The sequence below is a fragment of the Vigna radiata genome, chromosome 6 (genome assembly GCF_000741045.1).
Source record: "Vigna radiata var. radiata cultivar VC1973A chromosome 6, Vradiata_ver6, whole genome shotgun sequence".
NCBI lineage: Eukaryota > Viridiplantae > Streptophyta > Magnoliopsida > Fabales > Fabaceae > Vigna > Vigna radiata.
Window position 1 is genome coordinate 1,806,697 of NC_028356.1, and position 19,362 is coordinate 1,826,058.

A 19,362-nucleotide genomic window follows, 5' to 3' on the forward strand; every position below is an offset into this window, starting at 1 on the left:
TTGACTATGAGATAACATAACTATAAATAAATTCTGGATGTAATTAGCAGATTTTGGTTGAGAAAATTTTGAATTTTTTCTTGTAGGGGTTACTAAAATTATTCAATAAATTTAATATGTATACAAAATCATTGAAGAGTGTAACTTGATAAAAAACTACGAATCTTTTACTTATTTTTATCATTATTTGTTTTTATACTAAATTCACACACAATTAACATGATGTATAATTTCAATTCAATAATTAGATTGATTAAATTCATTTTTCATGCAAATTTTAGAGTATAATATTTAATATAAGTTAAGAAACAATATTTTTTATAATAAATTAAAATTATAAATTTGAGATACACAAATATATACAAATAGTAAAAATTTGTAAAATGAGTTAAGAATTATAGTACAGAGGCGAAAGTTCACAATTTTGGGCCTTTGATGTTCGGTCCAGTGATAACTACAAAGCGGGCCAAGTACTACTTACACCAATATTTTTCTTACTAATTATCCCTTTTGTTTTTATTCTGAAAAGAAAAAAACCACAAGTTAATTAAATTCGTTTAAATAACTCATCAAGTCCAATTAAAGTTTTGAAAAACCCAATTAGTTAAATTTATTTAATATATATATATATATATATATATATATATATATATATATGAAAATGATATTTTAACACTAATTTTTGACACCATTTTAATATTGTACACGTATCAAAATGTGATGGATAATTTCAAATTAAAAAAAATTGAAACAATGACATATTTAAAAAAGAAAAATCAAAGTTTTTTTTTTTTTTTAATTTGAAATGGTCGAAGTGAAAATGATATAATTTTCCATATATATATATATATATATATATATATATATATATGTATATATATATATATATATATATATTATATAGATTTTGTAGCATATAAATAATTTTGGGAACAACTTATGAAGTTGAAGCAGAGTGTGGCACTGTTCCCCAATTTTCGTGTGTTTAGTGTGAAGCAGCGGGAAACAGCAGTAGACTATGCCTTCAGCTCAAGATCCATTCTATGTTGTGAAGGAGGAGATTCAAGAATCTGTAAGCATTTTATTTTTCCCCATATTAAGTTGGTTTTATTGTAAGTTCAATTTTGAAAATGAACTGAACTTGTTATTTTTGTAAAAAATCATGCGTTCTACTTGAAATTTCTGCATCATTTCTCTGTTACTCGTACAACTGGATCCAGTATTTTACGAGATTCCTCTTCGTCAATCTTAGCTGAAACTATTAACTGGGATATTTTTGCTTCTAATATCATAAGTAATCGATCTGAGTATGCTATTTTTGTCTGCAAATTTTGGAATTTTGAAGAAACCCCTGTTGCGATCTGTAACTGTTGTATGTGTAGTTGAAGCAGAGAATAGAAGTTGGGATTTTGTTAATGGCTTCATGAGTTTTTTTGGATGTTATGTAATTTATTGACTGATTAATTTTCATTTTCTGGTAAGATTGATAAACTGCAATCTACTTTTCGCCAATGGGAAAAAGCTGCTGATGATGGCGAGCGATCCAATCTTTCAAAGGAAGTTCTTACTAGCTGTGAAAGCATTGATTGGCAGGTATACCAATTGTGTATGTTGAACCGGTGACAAGTTAGTTGGCCTGTAAATATTTGTTTTAAATGAGTTTTATTCATTCTTCCAGTTTGGTGCTACCATCGATTGTAGGAATTTGGGTTTGGGTGTTATTAAGTAGACATTCGAGGAATGTTTGGATTATAGTACAATCTAGGTCGGCGGGAAGAGGTATATTTCTTTTCTTGATTGCGGATATTTTTTAGTGTAGAAAGGAAAATGAGGGATTTGTACTTAACCGTCCGAAATGCTTCTGTCGAATGCTGCAATTTATGCCATTCACATGATATTCTTCTATCATAAAATCAAAAGGAACAGTTAACTCTGTCATCATTGCAATGATGCAAAATATATGTAAAGATATTTATTAAATTATATTGTTAATATAAAAGCTCATTAGTTAATTATAAAATGTATTCTATCCATGTATTTTTATTTAATCACTCCATTTTCCCCCCGTTAGGCATCCAAGCAAGAAGAGCAAAATCACCATTAACCCTCTCCTCCTTTTGCCCTAATTTGACTTTGCTCTCCCCTTTTGGCAATATAGGAAAGAGTAAGGAGGGGAGCGAAAATGAAGTGATGTGAAAATGTTTTGATTTTCAATCTTTGATGGTTGTTAAAGTCGTAGTAGAAAACAGGTAGAAAGTTGCTTGTAGCTCTAGAAGCACACTCTTAGTCTAGCCTCTCTTTTTCACACATCTTAGACTATTGTTTATTTTGCAATAAAACATATTCAAACTGCTGAAATACGATTTTTTTGATAGAAAGGTAGATGAATTGGACAAAGCAATTTCTGTGGCCTCTAGAGATCCTTCTTTGTATGGCATTGATGAAGTGGAGCTTGAGAACAGGAGGAGGTGGACCAGTGATGCTCGTAGCAAGGTATCTGTAACTACTGAACTTAATTAAGAGTTAGGAGAATACTGTTGCTTTTTTTCTCAACATAATGTACAATTGTTCGTGTGGTATTTTTCTATTAGTAGCTCACATTAGGTTTCCTTCTCTCTCTCTTTTTATCTGTATGGTGCTCTTGAATGATTGGAGTTCATTATTAGGTGAGCACAGCAAAGAAAGCAGTGGAAGCAGGAACACGCTCAAATATAGCAAACAATGCTAATCTAAATGGGATGCGCAGGGAATTAATGAGGCTTACTAATTCTCATCAATCTGCGTCTGACCCATATGCTACCCAGGATAACGACGATTTTATAGAATCAGAATCGGACAGGCAGATGCTTCTTATAAAGTACTTCTTTTCTCCCTCTCCCTCTCTCTCTCTTTCTCTCTTTTTCATATGGCATTTAATTAAATATTTGTCGTTTGTCCTCCTTTTAATTGGCTGCTAGATTAAACTCTTTGCCAGCCTCTTTAGTGCATACAAGATGCTAAATTGTATTTTTGACTGACCAATGTTGCCCGCACCTTGGCCCTCTCCTGTTTGAGACATAGGCGGGCTCCTCCGTAGTGGAAACATGAGCCTATGCTTCTTCTGTTTCTCTTGTAATTATAAATTTCTGTTCTGTGAATTCATTGTTGCTAATTATTTGAGTTTTATTTGAATCTATTATTACTTCAAACAAGAAATCAAAACTAAAAGGATGGATTCCTTTTTTCTTTCCTCTGGAAGAAAAAGAAAATGGGGGAATGAAAAGACTGTGTCGGGTAGCCTTAACACAGCTAAAGGCTGGTATTAATGTTCAAGAGTCTGGGAAAAAATCATCCTCTGGTTTCTACTTTAGTTTTTACACATATATTATCTATTGGTGTTGATAGGAGACAGGATGAGGAATTGGACGAACTCAGTATAAGTGTACAAAGAATCGGAGATGTTGGACTTACTATACATGACGAGCTCGTTGCACAGGTATATTTGGCATTTGAGAAGATTTTTTGTCTGTGATGGATGGTATCATTTTGCTTGTTGGGAATACCTGGTTTCCACCATGTGACTTGAAGATCACTGGTTTAAATCCCAGAAGCAGCCTCTCTCCCCTTGCAGGGTCAAGGCTGCATATTTCTATCATACCAGAACACCAATAGGGGGGAGTCCGTCATGCACTGGGATTCCCTTTTATTCTTACTATTTTTGTTTCAAAAGTTGGAAGCTGCACAACACTGTTGCACTTAAGTTATGTGTTTCGTTTGAGTATTTTATAAGAGTTGTCTTCCAATGCCTTTTTTTGTTTCTGTGGAAAGTTTCTCTTTCTAACTTTGTCAAAGCCTTGATGTTTCAGGAGAAGATTGTTGATGAACTGGGTAATGAGATGGACAGTACATCTAATCGTCTAGATTTTGTCCAAGTGAGTTTCTGCTTCTAGTTTCCATTGTCTCATTAAAATGTTTACGATCTACCTCGCTTATTGCTGTCATTAATTAGCAATAACAAAAGGGGGAAATACTGAATGTCTCTCATTGTTTATGATATCAGAAAAAAGTAGCAATGGTCATGAAGAAGGCTAGTGCAAAGGGCCAGATCATGATGATCCTGGGTTTGCTGGTTCTGTTCATTTTCCTCTTTATCTTGGTATTCTTCACCTAGTCATTGAGACAAAAGTTGTCGATACTCGTGTTTGTACATTAAAAAGGATCTAAAGCTTCTGTCAAGATACCAGATTATTGGGACATCCATTATGTTTAAAATCAGGTGGAAGTCTCTTTGGTTTGTTGAAGGCAGTGAAATTTTTTATTACGATGAAAAGGGAAGCAATGTGCTTGAAAATATTACAAGATTTGATTTCTAGCAGTATAGACTGCTAATGTGATTTAAATGAGTTGTATTCGTTTTTAAGATTGCGATGTTTGATGTCCTTTTTTTTTTCTTTTACAAGAACAGCGTTGTGTTTGAATTCATACATGTACCAAGATAGATAGATTATGACAGATTTTTATACAAAAATTGACCCATTATTTACTTGCTCACAGAGAAAAGAATGACGAGTTGCTGTTTTTATTACGTTGCAAACTGAAATGATGATAACAAAAAGGCTGTTGTGTTATCTAAACCTGCATTCATTCACAAGTAAATAACATGTTTGTGAAAACTAATTTTTCTTTTTCTTCAAGTTCAGCTATTTTATGAAGAAAAAAAAAGGTTGTTTATAAATCACATTGAATCTTTGGAACATTAATTGTAATTTAGTAAAAAATTTTTTTGAGAAGTAAATAACATTCACGAATATGAAAATTTATGGTTTATGATTATTTTATGATATTTTTTGACAGCTTCTTTATACGTCCTTTAAGAAGGTTGTTTTGTATTTGCCATACTTTGTCTTTGTCTGTTCAGTCTTGATTTACTATAGGAGAGCGGTTGGGTAGAAAATGAAACCTTTGAATAAATGAAAGAGTGAAAATAAGAAAAATAAATGTATTTTTAAATTTATGCATAAAGAAATAGGTAATAAGAAAATAAATAGTTTTGTAGAAAGCAAACAAAAATACTGAAACTAACAACAACAAAAATATCAGAGATTAAAATTGAAGAAATATATGTGATTATATTTCAAGAAAAATGTCTATTTATAAACCTATAGCCAACATGATCTTTTTTTTAAAAAACTGATCTGATACGTTAATTTTGTAAAACTTAAGTGACTGTAATCTGTCCTTAAAAGTATATTAAGTTTCAATCACTTAGAATTTATAATTTATTGTTTCTATTTTACACCATTACATGATATTATTATTTTTACGTAAAAAAATACCCCAAATTTAAATAATATGCTTTGTAAAGAAAGGTTTAAATGTACCTACCAAATGCACTCATGATTAAAAAAAAAATATCCTTTCCAATATTTGGATCAATTGGAGTAGAATTTTTTTTCTAAAAGGCTTAGAAATATTTCACCATAATGCAAATTAAGATCTTATCTACAAGAAAAATATTATTTAACATATCTAAATCTTTTACATTCATTTAATATTATTTTTTATTATTTTTTAATCTTTTTTTTTAAAATATAAAAATTTACATTTTAATAATTATTTTATTTGTATTATGTGTCAAATAAATGTAAAAATATTTGATGATTATAACACTCAAGCAAGCCGAGCATAAGAACAAAAGATGAACAGAATCTCCAAAGCATGCAATTTGACTGCAAATTCTTCTTTCCATCGTTCTCTACCACACAAAGTATGTTACGATTCTGTGCCTTCAATTACCACCACTCATCAACCTCATCCAGAATAAGATACTCCATCCACCAAAAAGCACTTTTGGCCATGAAAGTCAAAACTTAACATCTACATGCACAAACATTTACAGAATACTGCATACAACAAAAGCTATTCTGCATGATGGACGAAAAAAGTTGGTCCTAAAATAGTTTCATTGCACAATCACACGCACCACTATCTATATATATATAACAAACCACTACCTATTCTCCTCAATTCGCTTTTGCTTTCTTTGCAAGTCTTCCTTTTTTCTCACAGGTTATAGTCTCTCCTTCAACAATGATAGTTGCTAACTGAAGAAGCATGGCCTGAAATATTGTGTAGCTTATGGTTTGTTTTGTAGGTTTTTTGTTGCAGGTGAATATATATGGTTGAAGTGGGTATTTTTCAGATCACAAGTAACAGTTTCGACCCATTTGCTGAGGCTAAAGATAGAGATGCCCCCGGGGCGAAGGAGTATGTGCATATTCGTATACAGCAGAGGAATGGGAAGAAGAGTTTGACGACAGTGCAAGGTCTGAGGAAAGAGTTCAGCTATGAGAAGATTCTGAAAGACCTGAAGAAAGAGTTCTGCTGCAATGGCAATGTTGTGCATGACAAGGAGCTTGGCAAGATTATCCAACTCCAAGGTGATCAGCGCAAAAACGTTTCTCACTTCCTCATTCAGGCTGCACTTGTTAGGAAGGACCAGATCAAGATTCATGGATTTTGACCTGCTACCTTTCTTGCACTCATGAACTACTACACCTATTACACTGTTTCTGAAATAAGTGAGATGTTTGGAGTATTTGGTCATTCATCTTCTTTATGTATGATGAAATATCCCAGGATGGATGATCATAATGGCATAAATTTATTTACTCTATGTTGATTGGATTGCATAATCAATCTCAAAAACTCTCCACCCAACCCTTTTTATGAACACTGTTAATTAGAAGAGTAAAAAGAATGAAAGTGATGAGAATCTGTAATACATTAAAAGAGTAATAGAAATAGTGTTGATTGTAAGTATTACTACTGCTATGAATCTGTGAGCTAAAAACTGCTGAAAGAACCATCTGTTGAATTACTTCATCAGTTCTGGGTTCCACGGCAATGGAAAATTCCTCAAATCTTCCTTCAACTTGAAGAAACCACAGCAATTTCTTAGTTCACTAAAGTTGAGGACATTTTAAATTTTACTGGCCATTTCCACGATTTTTTCAATAAATTCGTATTCGTACCTACAAAAGTAGAAGGCCATTTAGCTCATTCATCTACAATTTTCATTTTCATTCTAACACTCATCAAACTATGTCTGCACAAAGTAAGGGACTGCAAAAATCAAAGCCTTAACCAGCACAAAGAATACTATTTACTATTTACTGTACCCTGTTTTCATGCACCATCCTTTCAAGTTGGCGACATGAAACAAAGCTGACCTCCATTTCTTGACCTTCTCAGAGTTTTCACCCATCACATTTTCATGTTCAATCATGGCTTCACCATAACTTCTTCTCTGATGCCTTAAATCCGATGGTAACACTTTGTAAAAGATGGGGCAAACCAGCTGGTTTTTCATCTCCATGCACTCAAGGACCCTCAAAAGCTCATCAAGACAGGAAGGGGAACGTGCATAGTTTTCAGAAAAGACAATGATTGAAAGCCTTGATTTTTCAATAACCCCAACAGTAGATTGTGAACTCTGTTCCCCATCACTGATGAAAGTATTGTATCCACTTCGGCTCAAAGCATTGCAGAGAAAACCAGTGAAGGAGCGTGTATCTTTTCCACTAAAACTCACAAAAATTCTGTAGCGGGGTACCAACTTGGTCACATGTTGCACAATCCTTTCAATGAATTCATATTCGTATTCGCACCTACAAAAACAAAAAGTCCACAAAGAGACGTTGTTGCATTTATTTTTCTGTCAAAGTTTAAACTAGCATTGAATATCCACTGTTCCTTTGTGTTTGATTTAAACATATTTGAAAAAGTATCTGCAAACAAATGTATACCACCTTCCTCTTGCAAAACACCATCCTGACAAGTTGGTCACTTGAATCAAAGCTGACCTCCATTTCTCTACTCTCTCAGAGTCCTTTCCGAACCTAGCTTCATGGGCAACCATGGCCTCGCCAAAACTACCTTTCAGGTGCCTTACATAGAACGGATCAACTTCGTAAAAGATTGGAAAAACGGCTTGGTTCTTTGTGTTCATGCAGTCTACGATTTTAGCTAGTTCATCAAGGCACCAACTGGAAAATGCAAAGTGTTCGGAGAGAACAACGATCGAAATCCTGGATGCTTCCAAAACGATAGTATATGCAATTTGGTCGGCACCCTTCAACTCGTCATCATCCATGAAAGTTCTGAATCTAGCCTGCTGCAAAGCAGCATAGAGGTTACCTGTGAAGGTGTGGCGCGTGTCCCTCCCTCTAAAGCACAGAAAAACGTCATAACGCGCCATAGCATCGATAATGAAATGAATCAAGAACTCAAACTGAGTGTTATTGCGATTACTTAGATGTTCATTGCAGGTTGCTGCATTCCTTCTCTCTGATGCTGAAATGAAATACATGAATATTAATTGATTGCGACCACCAAGTGGGCAATATTATAACCACCCTGTGGAGATCACTCCGTTAAAGGCTAATATTATAACCACCAAGTGGCCATTAAACATGGAATCTGCAACATGGATTTAAAGGTTGTCAATGGAGTTAATTGTCATTAATATCATCCCATCAAGTTGACGACTTTCGGCTTATTTGGATAATATTGCGTGAAGAGACTGACAAAGGCACGTGAAGAAGAGGTCAAATATTCTCAAAGTAAACAAAAAGAAAATTTTTAGGAATCCAATTTGAGTTGTATATTAATTAGAAAAGAGAAAATTGAGTATGAAAAAGTTATCACAAACATTGGGTTTTCAGATTTTGGGTTGATGAGTAGCAATACTTTCCATCTATGAATTTGAAGAAAGATAAAAAATCTGTTATTCTTGATCAAAGGTTGTGGATGATGAAGGGGAGAAAAAGGCGCAGCATAGGCAGAGGGGATATTAAATCTGCATGATAGCAGAAACTTGGTGATTGTTCATGTTGCAAAAAGGAAAAGAGAAAAGCATACGAAGAGGAAAAGAGGAAAGACTCAATATAGTCTTATGATATCTATTTTGCAAGAGGTGCATAGTACCATATATATATATATATATATATATATATATATATATATATATATATATATATATATATGCACAATACTAAAAGGCTCTAACAACAGTATATCGTAGTATCGTGTTAGGATGAATAGCAACACTCTCAGCTTCACGACACTTGGTGCCCTTTAGCAGTTTCACATGACAGCTCCATTGATGAAACATGGTATTGTTGATAGTGAAATTTTATGTAATCTCACGTTTTTAGGAAGAAGACAATACTTTCTTTTCTTTGTATAGAGCTGTCACATCTGTTAATGAAGAACTAAGGACGGATAAAAAACCATATGAAAATTAAAATTGAATTTTATATATTTAATTGTGTATACTATATTTCTATTTGTGTCTGAGTAGATTATAATGTCTCAACAGCAAGTATTCAAATTCTAATTCATGGAACCTAAGCTAATGAAAACGTCCATGTGCTAACATAGCACCACTCATCACAAAAGATGCAGAAAAAACACATCAGACCTCAAGGATTATACGAGATTTTAAAAGGAATACAAAAAACCATTGGAACTGCAACAGGATGCAGAAACAACACTGATAAGCACAATTCAAGGATTGTTACTGATGCCAGTATCAGTTGCATACACAGAGCTCCACGACATGTATATTTTGACAGTCTTCATTCATTCATTGTTCTCCGTAGCTGTCATTGGAACAAGGAAAGGACTTGCTATATGCTTCCCATCTTCAATATTAATGAGCCGTTCCACAATCTTTTCGATAGATTCATGTTGGAACCTGCAAAAGTACAATACCTTTTAATACATTTATCTGCATTCTTTCTCCTAATTAAGACTTTATGCATCTCATCAAAACAACAATGTTAAGCTCCATCGATCAATCTTCTAACTAATGTATTGTGCTATACAAAAACTGTTCCTAACAAAGCAACGCACAATACCCCATGTCTCGGACATTCACTGTTTCTTGTTTAGCATTTGGATGGCTATTTTTCTTTATTTTTTCTGTAAGTTTTACTACTTCGGTATTTCAATTTCACAAAATATTCCAACAAACACCAATAATAAATACAGTAATAAAATTTAACATTACAGACTCATTTTCACTGAGATGCTCTCCTTCCAAGTTGGTGATTTGAGACAAAGCAGACCTCCATTTTTGCACCTTCTCGGAGTCCTTCCCAAACCTTTTTTCATGTGCAGTCATGGCCTCACCATAACTTTTTGTTTGATTGCATACATCCGACTTTTCCACATTGTAAAATATTGGCCAAACCATCTGATTCTTGGTCTTCATACACTCAGTGATCTTGGCCAGTTCATCAAGACACCAGGTGGAATATCCATAGTTTTCAGAGAACACAACAATTGAAACCCTTGAACTTTCTATTGCTCCCATTAGCTTTTGAGAAATTTGGTTCCCACCCTCCAATTCTTCATCGTCCATGAAGATTTTGAATCCCTCTCGGCTAAGGGCATTGTATAGAAAACCTGTGAGAGTGTAGCGGGTATCCTCTCCACAAAAACTCAAAAAAACATCATATCTTGACAGGGATTGCACGGCTGCTTCCACAATCTTTCTGATGAATTTATATTCGTATTTGTGCCTATAAAACCACAAACCCTTAGAAAATTCATAAGAGGGCTAATAAAGTTAACATTTTTGCACAAAACATATTGCAACTAGAAGCAGAACTTTAATTCACAGCACACCTATGTATATCTCCTGGTTAAACAAAGTTATCACTTTCTAAAAGATAAAAAGGTAAGTCATTCAGAAGTGATTCTATGATGTGCCAGTACAGATCAATTCATGAAAATAATCATACTCCTTTTGGTAAAACCATCCACTCAAGTTGCTGACTTCAGCCAAAGCTGATCTCCATTTATTCATCCTCTCTGGGGAATATCTTTCTTCAAATGTATTCATGGCTTGTTCATATCTACCTCTCTGAAATCTTACGTCAGTGGGTTCCACTCCGTAAAAGATTGGCCATACGAGTTGGTTGGTCCTCATCCTACACTCAAGGATGGCCACAAGTTCATCGAGACGTCTTGAGGAGGATGCATATTCTGGGGAGAAAACAACGATGGAAATCTTTGACGTTTGTAGTGCTTTAAGAACAGAGGGTGAAATATTAGTTTGATGAGTGTGTAGCTCAGGTTCATATTCATGTTCTCTGAAAAGGGTCTTAATTCTCTTGCTGCGCAAAGCATTAAAGAGATTACCAGTGAAGGTGTAACGAACATCTTTTCCACCAAGACTGAGAAAAACATCATAGCTTTTTGGTTCACAAGACATTCTGGATGACAAACAGTGTCCGTTGACTCACTCTGTTGTCACTTTCTGCCTCCTTTCTCCACACTAAGGAGAAAATGGCACAGTACAGTATTTACATGTCATGTATCAACAAACTTAATGTCTGCTTTAAAGAAAGATTTATTTCAGACTTTCCAATCCATTATAATTGTAATAATTTTAATTAAGTTTTTATTATTTTATTTTATTTATTAAATATTCAAAAAATTTATATCTTTTAATTAAATTCTACCATTTAAATTTTATATTAATTGAAAGACATAATTATTGTTTTATCATATTATTTTGTTTTCTTATTTATCTCCATTTAGTAAAATATATGAAATTTAATGATTAATAAAACAACTGAATGAATTAAAAAATATAATATAAACTTAATTAAAAATACTCAAATGCATCAATCTATGAAAATTTAAAATTTGATTTAACTTTTAGTTTTTATTAATCTTGAAGGTTATTCAGGGAAGCTTGTTTATACTTCTACACTCTCATTCTAATTTTTCTTGTATATACTAAAATTCATTATTTTCTTGCATGGTCTTTTAAATCCTATCTCTATCAAATCATTTATGCGTTTAAAATCATGTTTATTTATAAATTTCACATCACTAATTTATTTTTATAAATTTAATGTTTTTTTTAATTCAAAATCACTCCAATTTAAAAAATTCGTGAGATTAATAATTAAATATATAATCAAAACAGTAATTGCGATAAAATATTTTATTTTCACAACAAATAAGAGCTTAACATGTTTGCAAGAAGTTACTTACCACTTATGGTAAAATATGCACCCAATATAAATTAGATAATTTATAAATTTCGAGACATACTTATAACAATGATAAGCAAATTATGTTTTCATTCCAAAAAAATTGAACTGGCCGCAAACTTTAGTTGTTCCTAAAACCTCTTCTATAAAGTTCCAAAATTTGATGTATTTTTCACACATCCTATGAGTGCATAGAATTTAACAATTTCAAAGCCAGAGCTTCTTGCTCCTCCAAAGTAACCGCACCCGAACTTGTACGTGCATTCCCTGAGATTTCATTTCTTTCACCCTCCTCACTGTCACTGTCAAAGTATACTTTATTCTTTTTATGCCGTCTATTAACAGTTTCGTCTCTTTCTGACCCAGAATTATCATCTTGGTCCTCCTCTTCCTCATTCCCAGCTTTCCATTTCATCTTCTGCTTTATTCTTTTTTCTCTAAGCCGCTGACGCTCTATAAGCTTGTCTTCCTTGTCAGCCTTCTTCAAATCATCGCGCATCCTTCTATAGTATTCAGCTTTTTGTTCTGTATCATGACATAAAGTCAGATGTGTCAAAAATCCAAGAACACACATTTTAGTTAACTATTTCAACGCTATAAAGTATGACAAGATCGTACAAACAGATGCACTCTAGCCAAGGTCAGATTCTTGAATTCAAGAATGATTCAGAAAATACAAAATAGGTTTCTAATTGATAAGGGAGTAGAATCGTACATTTCCTGATTTAAAAAAAAAAATTGAAAACCATGCATTGAGAATTTGAGGTCCTAGCTGGCTTCTATGATAGTCTTACACATGTACAAGTAGCAATTTCACCATGTAAAATAATTACTAAGATTTAGAGCTTAGAATGGATATACCTGGGTCAAGCAGCAACGCTTCTTTGCCACTTTGTGTGTCAGCTATCCTGGCTAGCGGAGGAAGTGTGTTACCTTCATCATCAAAGACAACCCTGGTCCCCACTGGCCTATGTACATTAATCTTTAGCTTCTTTTTCTTCAATACACGAGTTGCTGGTCTGCACAAGAAATAACAAAATTGATAAAAACAATAAATTTGAAGCTCCCACCAAGAAACATGACAAATGGAATTTTATGTAATCTAAATATCAGTACCACTGAAAACACATAAACATACATTATTTCTTCAATTTCAGATGACTTCACTTTGTCTTCATTTGCAGAATCTGCTAACTGAAAAAGATCATTTTCGATTTCTTCATCCTTGAAAGGATCTGTATCTATGTTTCTAGAAACCTCCAAGACATTTTTCTCACTTGAATCTTCTGGTTCAACTAAAACTGATTTTGTTGACACAGCTTTAGATTTAATTTTTTGGTTAAGAAAACGGATTTTTGGAGTCATTGGTAAACCTAATGACGCCGAATACTCGTTAATAGGCAATTTCATAACATCAAATATGTCTTTATCCTTTTGTATATGGATGGATCTCAAATATGTGATGAACGCCCTCTGAGCCCGATGCTGCAGGTCTGGATATTTAACCAGTAAAGACGCCAATAGAGAAGAAACTGGTTGTAATCGTTCTTGCCTTGGCTGAATAATCAGCAATTACAAAAGCATGAAAAGAAGATGTCATGAAAAGCAAAAGACGGAAAAATTAAAATTGCACGTCTACTAATAATTTTCAGGGCAAACATACCTTCGTAAAATGCACTGGAACCTTTGCTGCTTTTAACTTTTCAAGCATTTGCATTTCAGAAGGCAACAAAAATAAAACTGACTTTCCACCAGATTTATATCGAGCTGTGCGACCAACTCTATGTATGTAAGAAGCTACATTTTCGGGGCAATCAACCTACAAATGCAAGAGAGAATCAATAGGTAGACCATAAGACTTGCTACAAGACAGAAAACAAAAGAAGAATGAGACTCACCTGAACAACCCAGTCAACTGCCTTATTAAAATCAAGGCCTCTTGCGGCCACATCAGTTGAGAAGAGAACTGAGCGCTTCTCACAAAACTCAGAATATATTGCCATTCTTCTTTCCTGTTTCATCCTCCCATGAAGGCACTTCAATGGAATGCCAGGGTGCAGTTTCTTAAATGCTTCAAAGACAAATTTTACCTATTAATAAGGGATGACAACATTATGGTAGATGGTCAATCTCAAGAACTTTGCACCCAAAAAATACAAAATTGAATCAATCGAATCCAGAGATCAATAAAAGTCCTTTTAAACATAGAATTCCCCCCAGTTTCCATTTGAAGTCTTATGAGCACTTCATCCTAAAAGGCATTTTAAAACTTTCTCACTACAATAACCATAATCAGAACAAATGAAAACCATAAAGAAGCTCTATGAATGTAGACAACATCCTTTGCAGTTACACATGCAATAATGAAAAGGTTTACTAAGCTACTGAGTATGAAACTAACAAGCTAACTTTCAGTTTCAATGATTAAACAAATTGCAATATCTCATTCCCCCAAACTACATAATATTCTTGGAAAGGATGACAAGCTAGTGGCCATGCATTTGGTTAATCATCAACGGAGCACTTTTCAGGTGGCATGACAGTAAAATTGTAATAGAAGCTTACAACATGATTCCCTTCAGGAAAAGGAACTTCTTTAACAGGAAAGAAAAGAGGAGCTACCTGTTTACAACTTGAAAGAAAGACAAGTATTTTTGACTGTAGATGAGATTTTATGAAACTCCACAGCATATCTAACTTTTGTTCAAGGGGAACAATCATCACAATTTGCTTCAACAGAGAAGGAGTGGCTGTCACTGATTCTTCATGAACACTCAGATACTCTGGATCCTTCAAACTTAGTCTGGCAAGATCTTGAATTGACTTTGTTTGAGTTGCAGAGAAAAGCAAGGTTTGTCTACGCTTTGGTAGTTGAGAAATGATTGCATTTAGTTCCTTTTTGAACCCACTGTCTAGAATGCGATCAGCCTCGTCTAGCACCAAAATCTATACCAGGAAGACCATTCAATCATCATTAAATAAATACTTACACATGTTGTTTCTATAATTGAAGATGAATCCATGTTAATGTTATAAACTGTTTTCATAAGTTATTCTAGGAAGCTCACTAAAAAAGATGACAATCATAAGATATTTTCGTAAACTCTCTCATTACGCTTGGACAAAAATTTGTCATAAGATAAAGCTCAAATAAGTTACAAATAAATTCTTCCAAGCATACTCCACTTCAACAACATTGGTTGCTAAATGACCTACATACTAGTGTAGTGTCTACCAAAACTTTTCTTGCGGTTATCAAGAAAGGCAGCTAGCAGACCAAAGTGCTATATTATAAAATACACACGGTAGCAGAGTGTACAGTAAAAAAAATGTCTGAATTATAACTCTAATTTCAAAGTCCAATTTGGATTAATCTACACCCTATAAGGGACTGACCTGCATTTGTGAACAATCAAAATTGGGAGTTTCATCCATGTGTTGTAGCAGTCTACCAGGTGTGCAGATCAATATATTGAGCTCATTAACACGTTCTTTCTCCATGTCAACATCCTTTCGACCACCAATGAGAAGGCCAGCACTAAAGTTATGGTGTTTTCCAACATCCTTTAACACATCAAATATCTGACCAGCCAATTCCCTTGTAGGCGATATGATGATGCTGCCAACGCCATCTTCAGGTCCCCACCTCTCTCTATACAGCTTCTCCAACACCTGTCATTCATAATCCACCATAAATAACTAACCATATGTCTGAGAGTAAATCACACTGACACCCCAGTATTTCATGAGATTGCGCAGAACCCTTTTATTTTTATTTTTTTCTATCTCATTATCTCATCACTATTAGAAAAAACAAAAGGAGTTGTTGCAATTTCACGCCTACTTTTTAACAAATACATTATTATATTATTATCACAATAAATTGAATTAGAAAAAAAAAATGAAGGGAAACGTAATCCAAGGTGAGTGGAGACAAAATGAAGCACTTACAGGGATAATGAAAGTGAGGGTTTTACCGGACCCAGTTTTGGCGGCGCCGAGGATGTCCCGGCCACAGAGCGCGTGGGGGAGAGCAGCCCTCTGGATGTCGGTTGTGACAACGAACTTGGCTTCCCGTAGGGCGTCCTTTGTTTTCCTGGAAAGCGGGAATTGATCAAAGCGGGACGCGCCAGCGTAGCGCGAGTAGGTGTTGCCTTCGAGGAGGCCAACGGGGGAGGTTTTGGGCAGTGGCGGAAGCGACATTGGGTTGGAGCCGGAGTCCGGTGGCTGAAACTGGATCCATGAATTCAACAGGTTTATCTCTTCCTGCTCTGAGACTCTCTGTTGCTTCCGAAACTCCTTCGATTTTGGTCTTCTCATTGCTCAAGCTTGAAGAAGAAGAAGAAGAAGAAGATGAAGAAGGATGCTGTAAGTTTAGGTTTAGTATGTTTTATTGAGAGAGAGATATAAGATTTGGCGGCTAAAATACCTTCCCCAATTCATGAAAAATTGGGCTGGCCCAACTAAAGGCCTGCTCATTTTTTTTTTAAATAATAACAGCTACCCAATTTTGAATTTGCAATTTTTTCCTTATTTATCCCCTCTATTATAAACTTAATGTAATTTTAATCTTCTAATTATTTTATTTAATTATATTAGTGAAAATATTTGAATATGTATGTTTAATTTTATTTTATTATTATTGGTAGTATAAATAAAAGTATATTACTAATTTTTTAAAATTAATAAATTTTAAAATAATAAAATAATATGTATTAGTTAAGAATAAAATTAGTAATAAGGTTAAAGGAATGTACTTTAAGGTTAACTGAAACATATAAAATAATATATATATTGAAAGTAACACTAATTGAATAAGTAATTTCATCATAATTTCATAATAGATAACAAAATTATTACGATAAATTCTAATTCATATTTTAATATCTTTTTAAAGATGTTAAAAAATAAATTTTAAATTTAACTTAACCATCCATAATATAAAATAATATATATATATATATATATATATATATATATAAATTAATGTCAACACCCAATTTTATCCGGGAAAGTAAATAATCAATATTAAAGAAAATAATAATCTTCTTCAGTGCAAGTCACATCACTTTAGAATGTTTTTGAAATTTTTGTTTAACATGGTAATAATTTGAATCAATATTATGGCATTAATGGGAAGCAATAATAACAAATATATTGATATAATCTGCTGCATCAATTTCTTCCTGAAGAAAAAAAATAAGATCTTAGCAAATTTTCTAACAATTATTATAATCTTTGTCACAGATTTTATTTGATCTATTTGATTGCAATCAAGACCATTTCTTTCTCTATTTTTGCTAATTGTCAATTAATTCGCCATTAAGGCAACATCACATTAATATTACAATATGTGCCTATAAATACACACTCTTTGGAAAGAAAAAGGGATTGGAAAAAATAGGGAGAAAAGACCTAGAGATAATAGAAAGTGAAAGAAAGAGTATAGAGAAAAATAGGTTCTCACACCTAAGGGTTCAACAACAACAACCACCTGAGAAAGGTTCCAAAAGCTAAAAAGGTACGTCTCCTCTACACTCTTATTTTTCTCTTTTTACTATACTTTGAACTTTTCTTCCAAAGATACTTTGTTTTTGTACGTGCCAATGATGTTTTCTCTGTTTTTGTACGCACCGATAATGTTTTCTTAAAAATCTTTTTTTATTTAAGTATGCGTTGGACTATGGCCAGTTTCTTCTTCTTCTTTTTTTTAAATATAAGAAATACAAAACTATAAAAAACCAAAAAAGGTTAATTTTTGTTAAACTAAATCTTTTTTTATCAAAATTACGTGATCTTTTATTTTTGGGCTTTTCAAAAATATAAATCAATCCTTTCTCTTTAACAAACTCACAAACCTTTTTCTAGATAAAGAACTACGTGAGCCCCTGATTGTCCACCATTAATGGATATACGTAGGACCAAGGTTAATCCTTGCCGGGTTCATAAAATAAAAAATATTTTTTTTTTGTTCTCAATAAAATATCTCTTTTTTTCGTAGACCATGTTTTTTAGGGTTTTTCCATAGTTTTCCAAAATAAATTATGGTGGCGACTCCAAAATATTTTTCAAAACCCGTTTGTTTTTCGGTTCGCCGTCCCGTCACGATCCCGGTTGCGACAGCTGGCGACTCCACTGGGGAAGTTAGAGAATCAAGCCTTCTTAATTAAATGTGAAAAAAATTGTTGTGGTTTTCTTTTTCTTTTTTTTTTCTCTTCTATTTTGTTTTTTTTTTCCCTTTATTTATGTATGATTGTCTTTATTTGTTTTTGTAATTTATTTATATGCTTTTATTCTTTTTTATCATTATTGTACATATCATGAGTGGGGCCCTATACCCGGGCCTGAGTGCAACTTAGAATTAGAGGGGTTGTGTAGCGGTGTCACGTCTGGACTGTCTCCAGTTTGGCTATCGTGAAAATCCCAGCCAGTGGCTGTTCTNTTTACATGCAATTTCACACCTAGTTGCGTCCAANTGTTGTGGAAAAGCTGTGAAAAGGACCATAGCTCTGGTGGCCTTGATCTTAGGTTTAGGAAGCCTTCCCTGTGAGATTGCATATACATTGCTTAAACCTTAAGACNTTGGACCTACTTTAAAAGCATAAACACATGTTGTCCTTTGATTATTATTTGACATATATGTTTCATGCATCACATGCATTGGCCACGTTTTTACCAGTACTAGCGGAAATCACATAGTTATTTGATATCGTAAAGGTTGAGACTTAACATGGAATCGGGAGCCTTGCAACAAACCAATTCTGCTGTAATAAAAAGGAGACCCCACATCAGAGTTCCCAGTATGAATTTAGCAGGATTGATAAGATTAGGAAGGCGAATGAAGACCATGAAGAGAGAAGCCTTCAGAAGGAAGTATGGAAATCTACTCAGTCTAATGGAGGTGGATGTATCGTCACTCGCTATCACTACGTTGTCTCAATATTATGATTCTCCATTGAGGTGTTTTACGTTTCAAGACTTCCAGTTAGCACCAACCGTAGAAGAATTCGAGCACATCTTAGGCTCGCTATTGGAAGGTACAACCCCGTACCAGCATCTAGAGCACCATGCTTCCACTACTACTATTGCGACCATCATGAAGTTGACCCCGAGAGAGTTAGAAGANAGATTGGTAGCCAGAAACCATGTGAGAGGACTCCCTCTAGAATATTTGGAGCAATATCTTCATCATTTAGCTGACAACGAAGAATGGGAAACCTTCATGGACGTGTTGGCCCTTACTTTATACGGCATCATGTTGTTTCCTAAGATTGAGGATTTTGTCGATTACGGAGCGATAGATGCCTTC

General features: G+C 33.8%; 5 protein-coding genes across 12 annotated transcripts; 2 read left to right on the forward strand and 3 right to left on the reverse strand.

Annotated features, from left to right (window-relative positions):
• The first annotated feature begins 928 nt into the window (after positions 1 to 928).
• LOC106764043 (syntaxin-61) lies at positions 929 to 4,522 on the forward strand. Of its 3 annotated transcripts, none has more exons than XM_014648242.2 (7): positions 929 to 1,072; positions 1,483 to 1,593; positions 2,380 to 2,493; positions 2,667 to 2,857; positions 3,385 to 3,475; positions 3,846 to 3,911; positions 4,040 to 4,522. In XM_014648242.2, the coding sequence occupies exons 1-7, from the start codon at positions 1,019 to 1,021 to the stop codon at positions 4,148 to 4,150; spliced, it is 738 nt and encodes a 245-aa protein (XP_014503728.1). In that variant the 5' UTR covers positions 929 to 1,018; the 3' UTR covers positions 4,151 to 4,522. The 3 variants fall into 3 exon arrangements, with proteins under 3 accessions (XP_014503728.1, XP_014503729.1, XP_014503730.1); XM_014648243.2 differs by having other exon boundaries at positions 957 to 1,072; positions 2,376 to 2,493; XM_014648244.2 differs by lacking the exons at positions 929 to 1,072; positions 1,483 to 1,593 and adding an exon at positions 2,206 to 2,249 and having other exon boundaries at positions 2,376 to 2,493.
• Positions 4,523 to 5,918: 1,396 nt separating this feature from the next.
• LOC106763830 (protein translation factor SUI1 homolog) lies at positions 5,919 to 6,655 on the forward strand. The gene is made up of 2 exons (XM_014647985.2): positions 5,919 to 6,048; positions 6,134 to 6,655. Exon 2 carries the CDS (start codon positions 6,158 to 6,160, stop codon positions 6,500 to 6,502), a length of 345 nt encoding a protein of 114 aa, XP_014503471.1. The 5' UTR covers positions 5,919 to 6,048; positions 6,134 to 6,157; the 3' UTR covers positions 6,503 to 6,655.
• Positions 6,656 to 6,819: 164 nt separating this feature from the next.
• On the reverse strand, positions 6,820 to 8,335 carry LOC106763829 (TMV resistance protein N). Of its 3 annotated transcripts, XM_022781836.1 has the most exons (4): positions 8,293 to 8,335; positions 7,788 to 8,207; positions 7,161 to 7,649; positions 6,820 to 7,013 (listed from the first exon to the last, which is right to left on the reverse strand). In XM_022781836.1, exons 2-4 carry the CDS (start codon positions 8,132 to 8,134, stop codon positions 6,962 to 6,964), a joined length of 888 nt encoding a protein of 295 aa, XP_022637557.1. In that variant the 5' UTR covers positions 8,135 to 8,207; positions 8,293 to 8,335; the 3' UTR covers positions 6,820 to 6,961. The 3 variants fall into 3 exon arrangements, with proteins under 3 accessions (XP_022637557.1, XP_014503470.1, XP_022637556.1); XM_014647984.2 differs by having other exon boundaries at positions 7,791 to 8,325; XM_022781835.1 differs by having other exon boundaries at positions 7,788 to 8,325.
• LOC106764088 (TMV resistance protein N-like) lies at positions 8,305 to 11,353 on the reverse strand. 4 transcript variants are annotated; one of them, XM_022781834.1, is made up of 4 exons: positions 10,791 to 11,351; positions 10,059 to 10,568; positions 9,587 to 9,739; positions 8,305 to 8,334 (listed from the first exon to the last, which is right to left on the reverse strand). In XM_022781834.1, the coding sequence occupies exons 1-3, from the start codon at positions 11,261 to 11,263 to the stop codon at positions 9,625 to 9,627; spliced, it is 1,098 nt and encodes a 365-aa protein (XP_022637555.1). In that variant the 5' UTR covers positions 11,264 to 11,351; the 3' UTR covers positions 8,305 to 8,334; positions 9,587 to 9,624. The 4 variants fall into 4 exon arrangements, with proteins under 4 accessions (XP_022637555.1, XP_014503794.1, XP_014503795.1 ...); XM_014648309.2 differs by lacking the exon at positions 8,305 to 8,334 and having other exon boundaries at positions 9,048 to 9,739; positions 10,791 to 11,076; positions 11,191 to 11,351; XM_014648308.2 differs by lacking the exon at positions 8,305 to 8,334 and having other exon boundaries at positions 9,047 to 9,739; positions 10,055 to 10,568; positions 10,791 to 11,353.
• A 723-nt stretch (positions 11,354 to 12,076) lies between these two features.
• LOC106763105 (DEAD-box ATP-dependent RNA helicase 32) lies at positions 12,077 to 16,459 on the reverse strand. The gene is made up of 8 exons (XM_014647283.2): positions 16,005 to 16,459; positions 15,450 to 15,725; positions 14,676 to 14,999; positions 13,952 to 14,143; positions 13,717 to 13,872; positions 13,192 to 13,610; positions 12,915 to 13,072; positions 12,077 to 12,578 (listed from the first exon to the last, which is right to left on the reverse strand). Exons 1-8 carry the CDS (start codon positions 16,371 to 16,373, stop codon positions 12,235 to 12,237), a joined length of 2,238 nt encoding a protein of 745 aa, XP_014502769.1. The 5' UTR covers positions 16,374 to 16,459; the 3' UTR covers positions 12,077 to 12,234.
• Between the last annotated feature and the right edge of the window lie 2,903 nt (positions 16,460 to 19,362).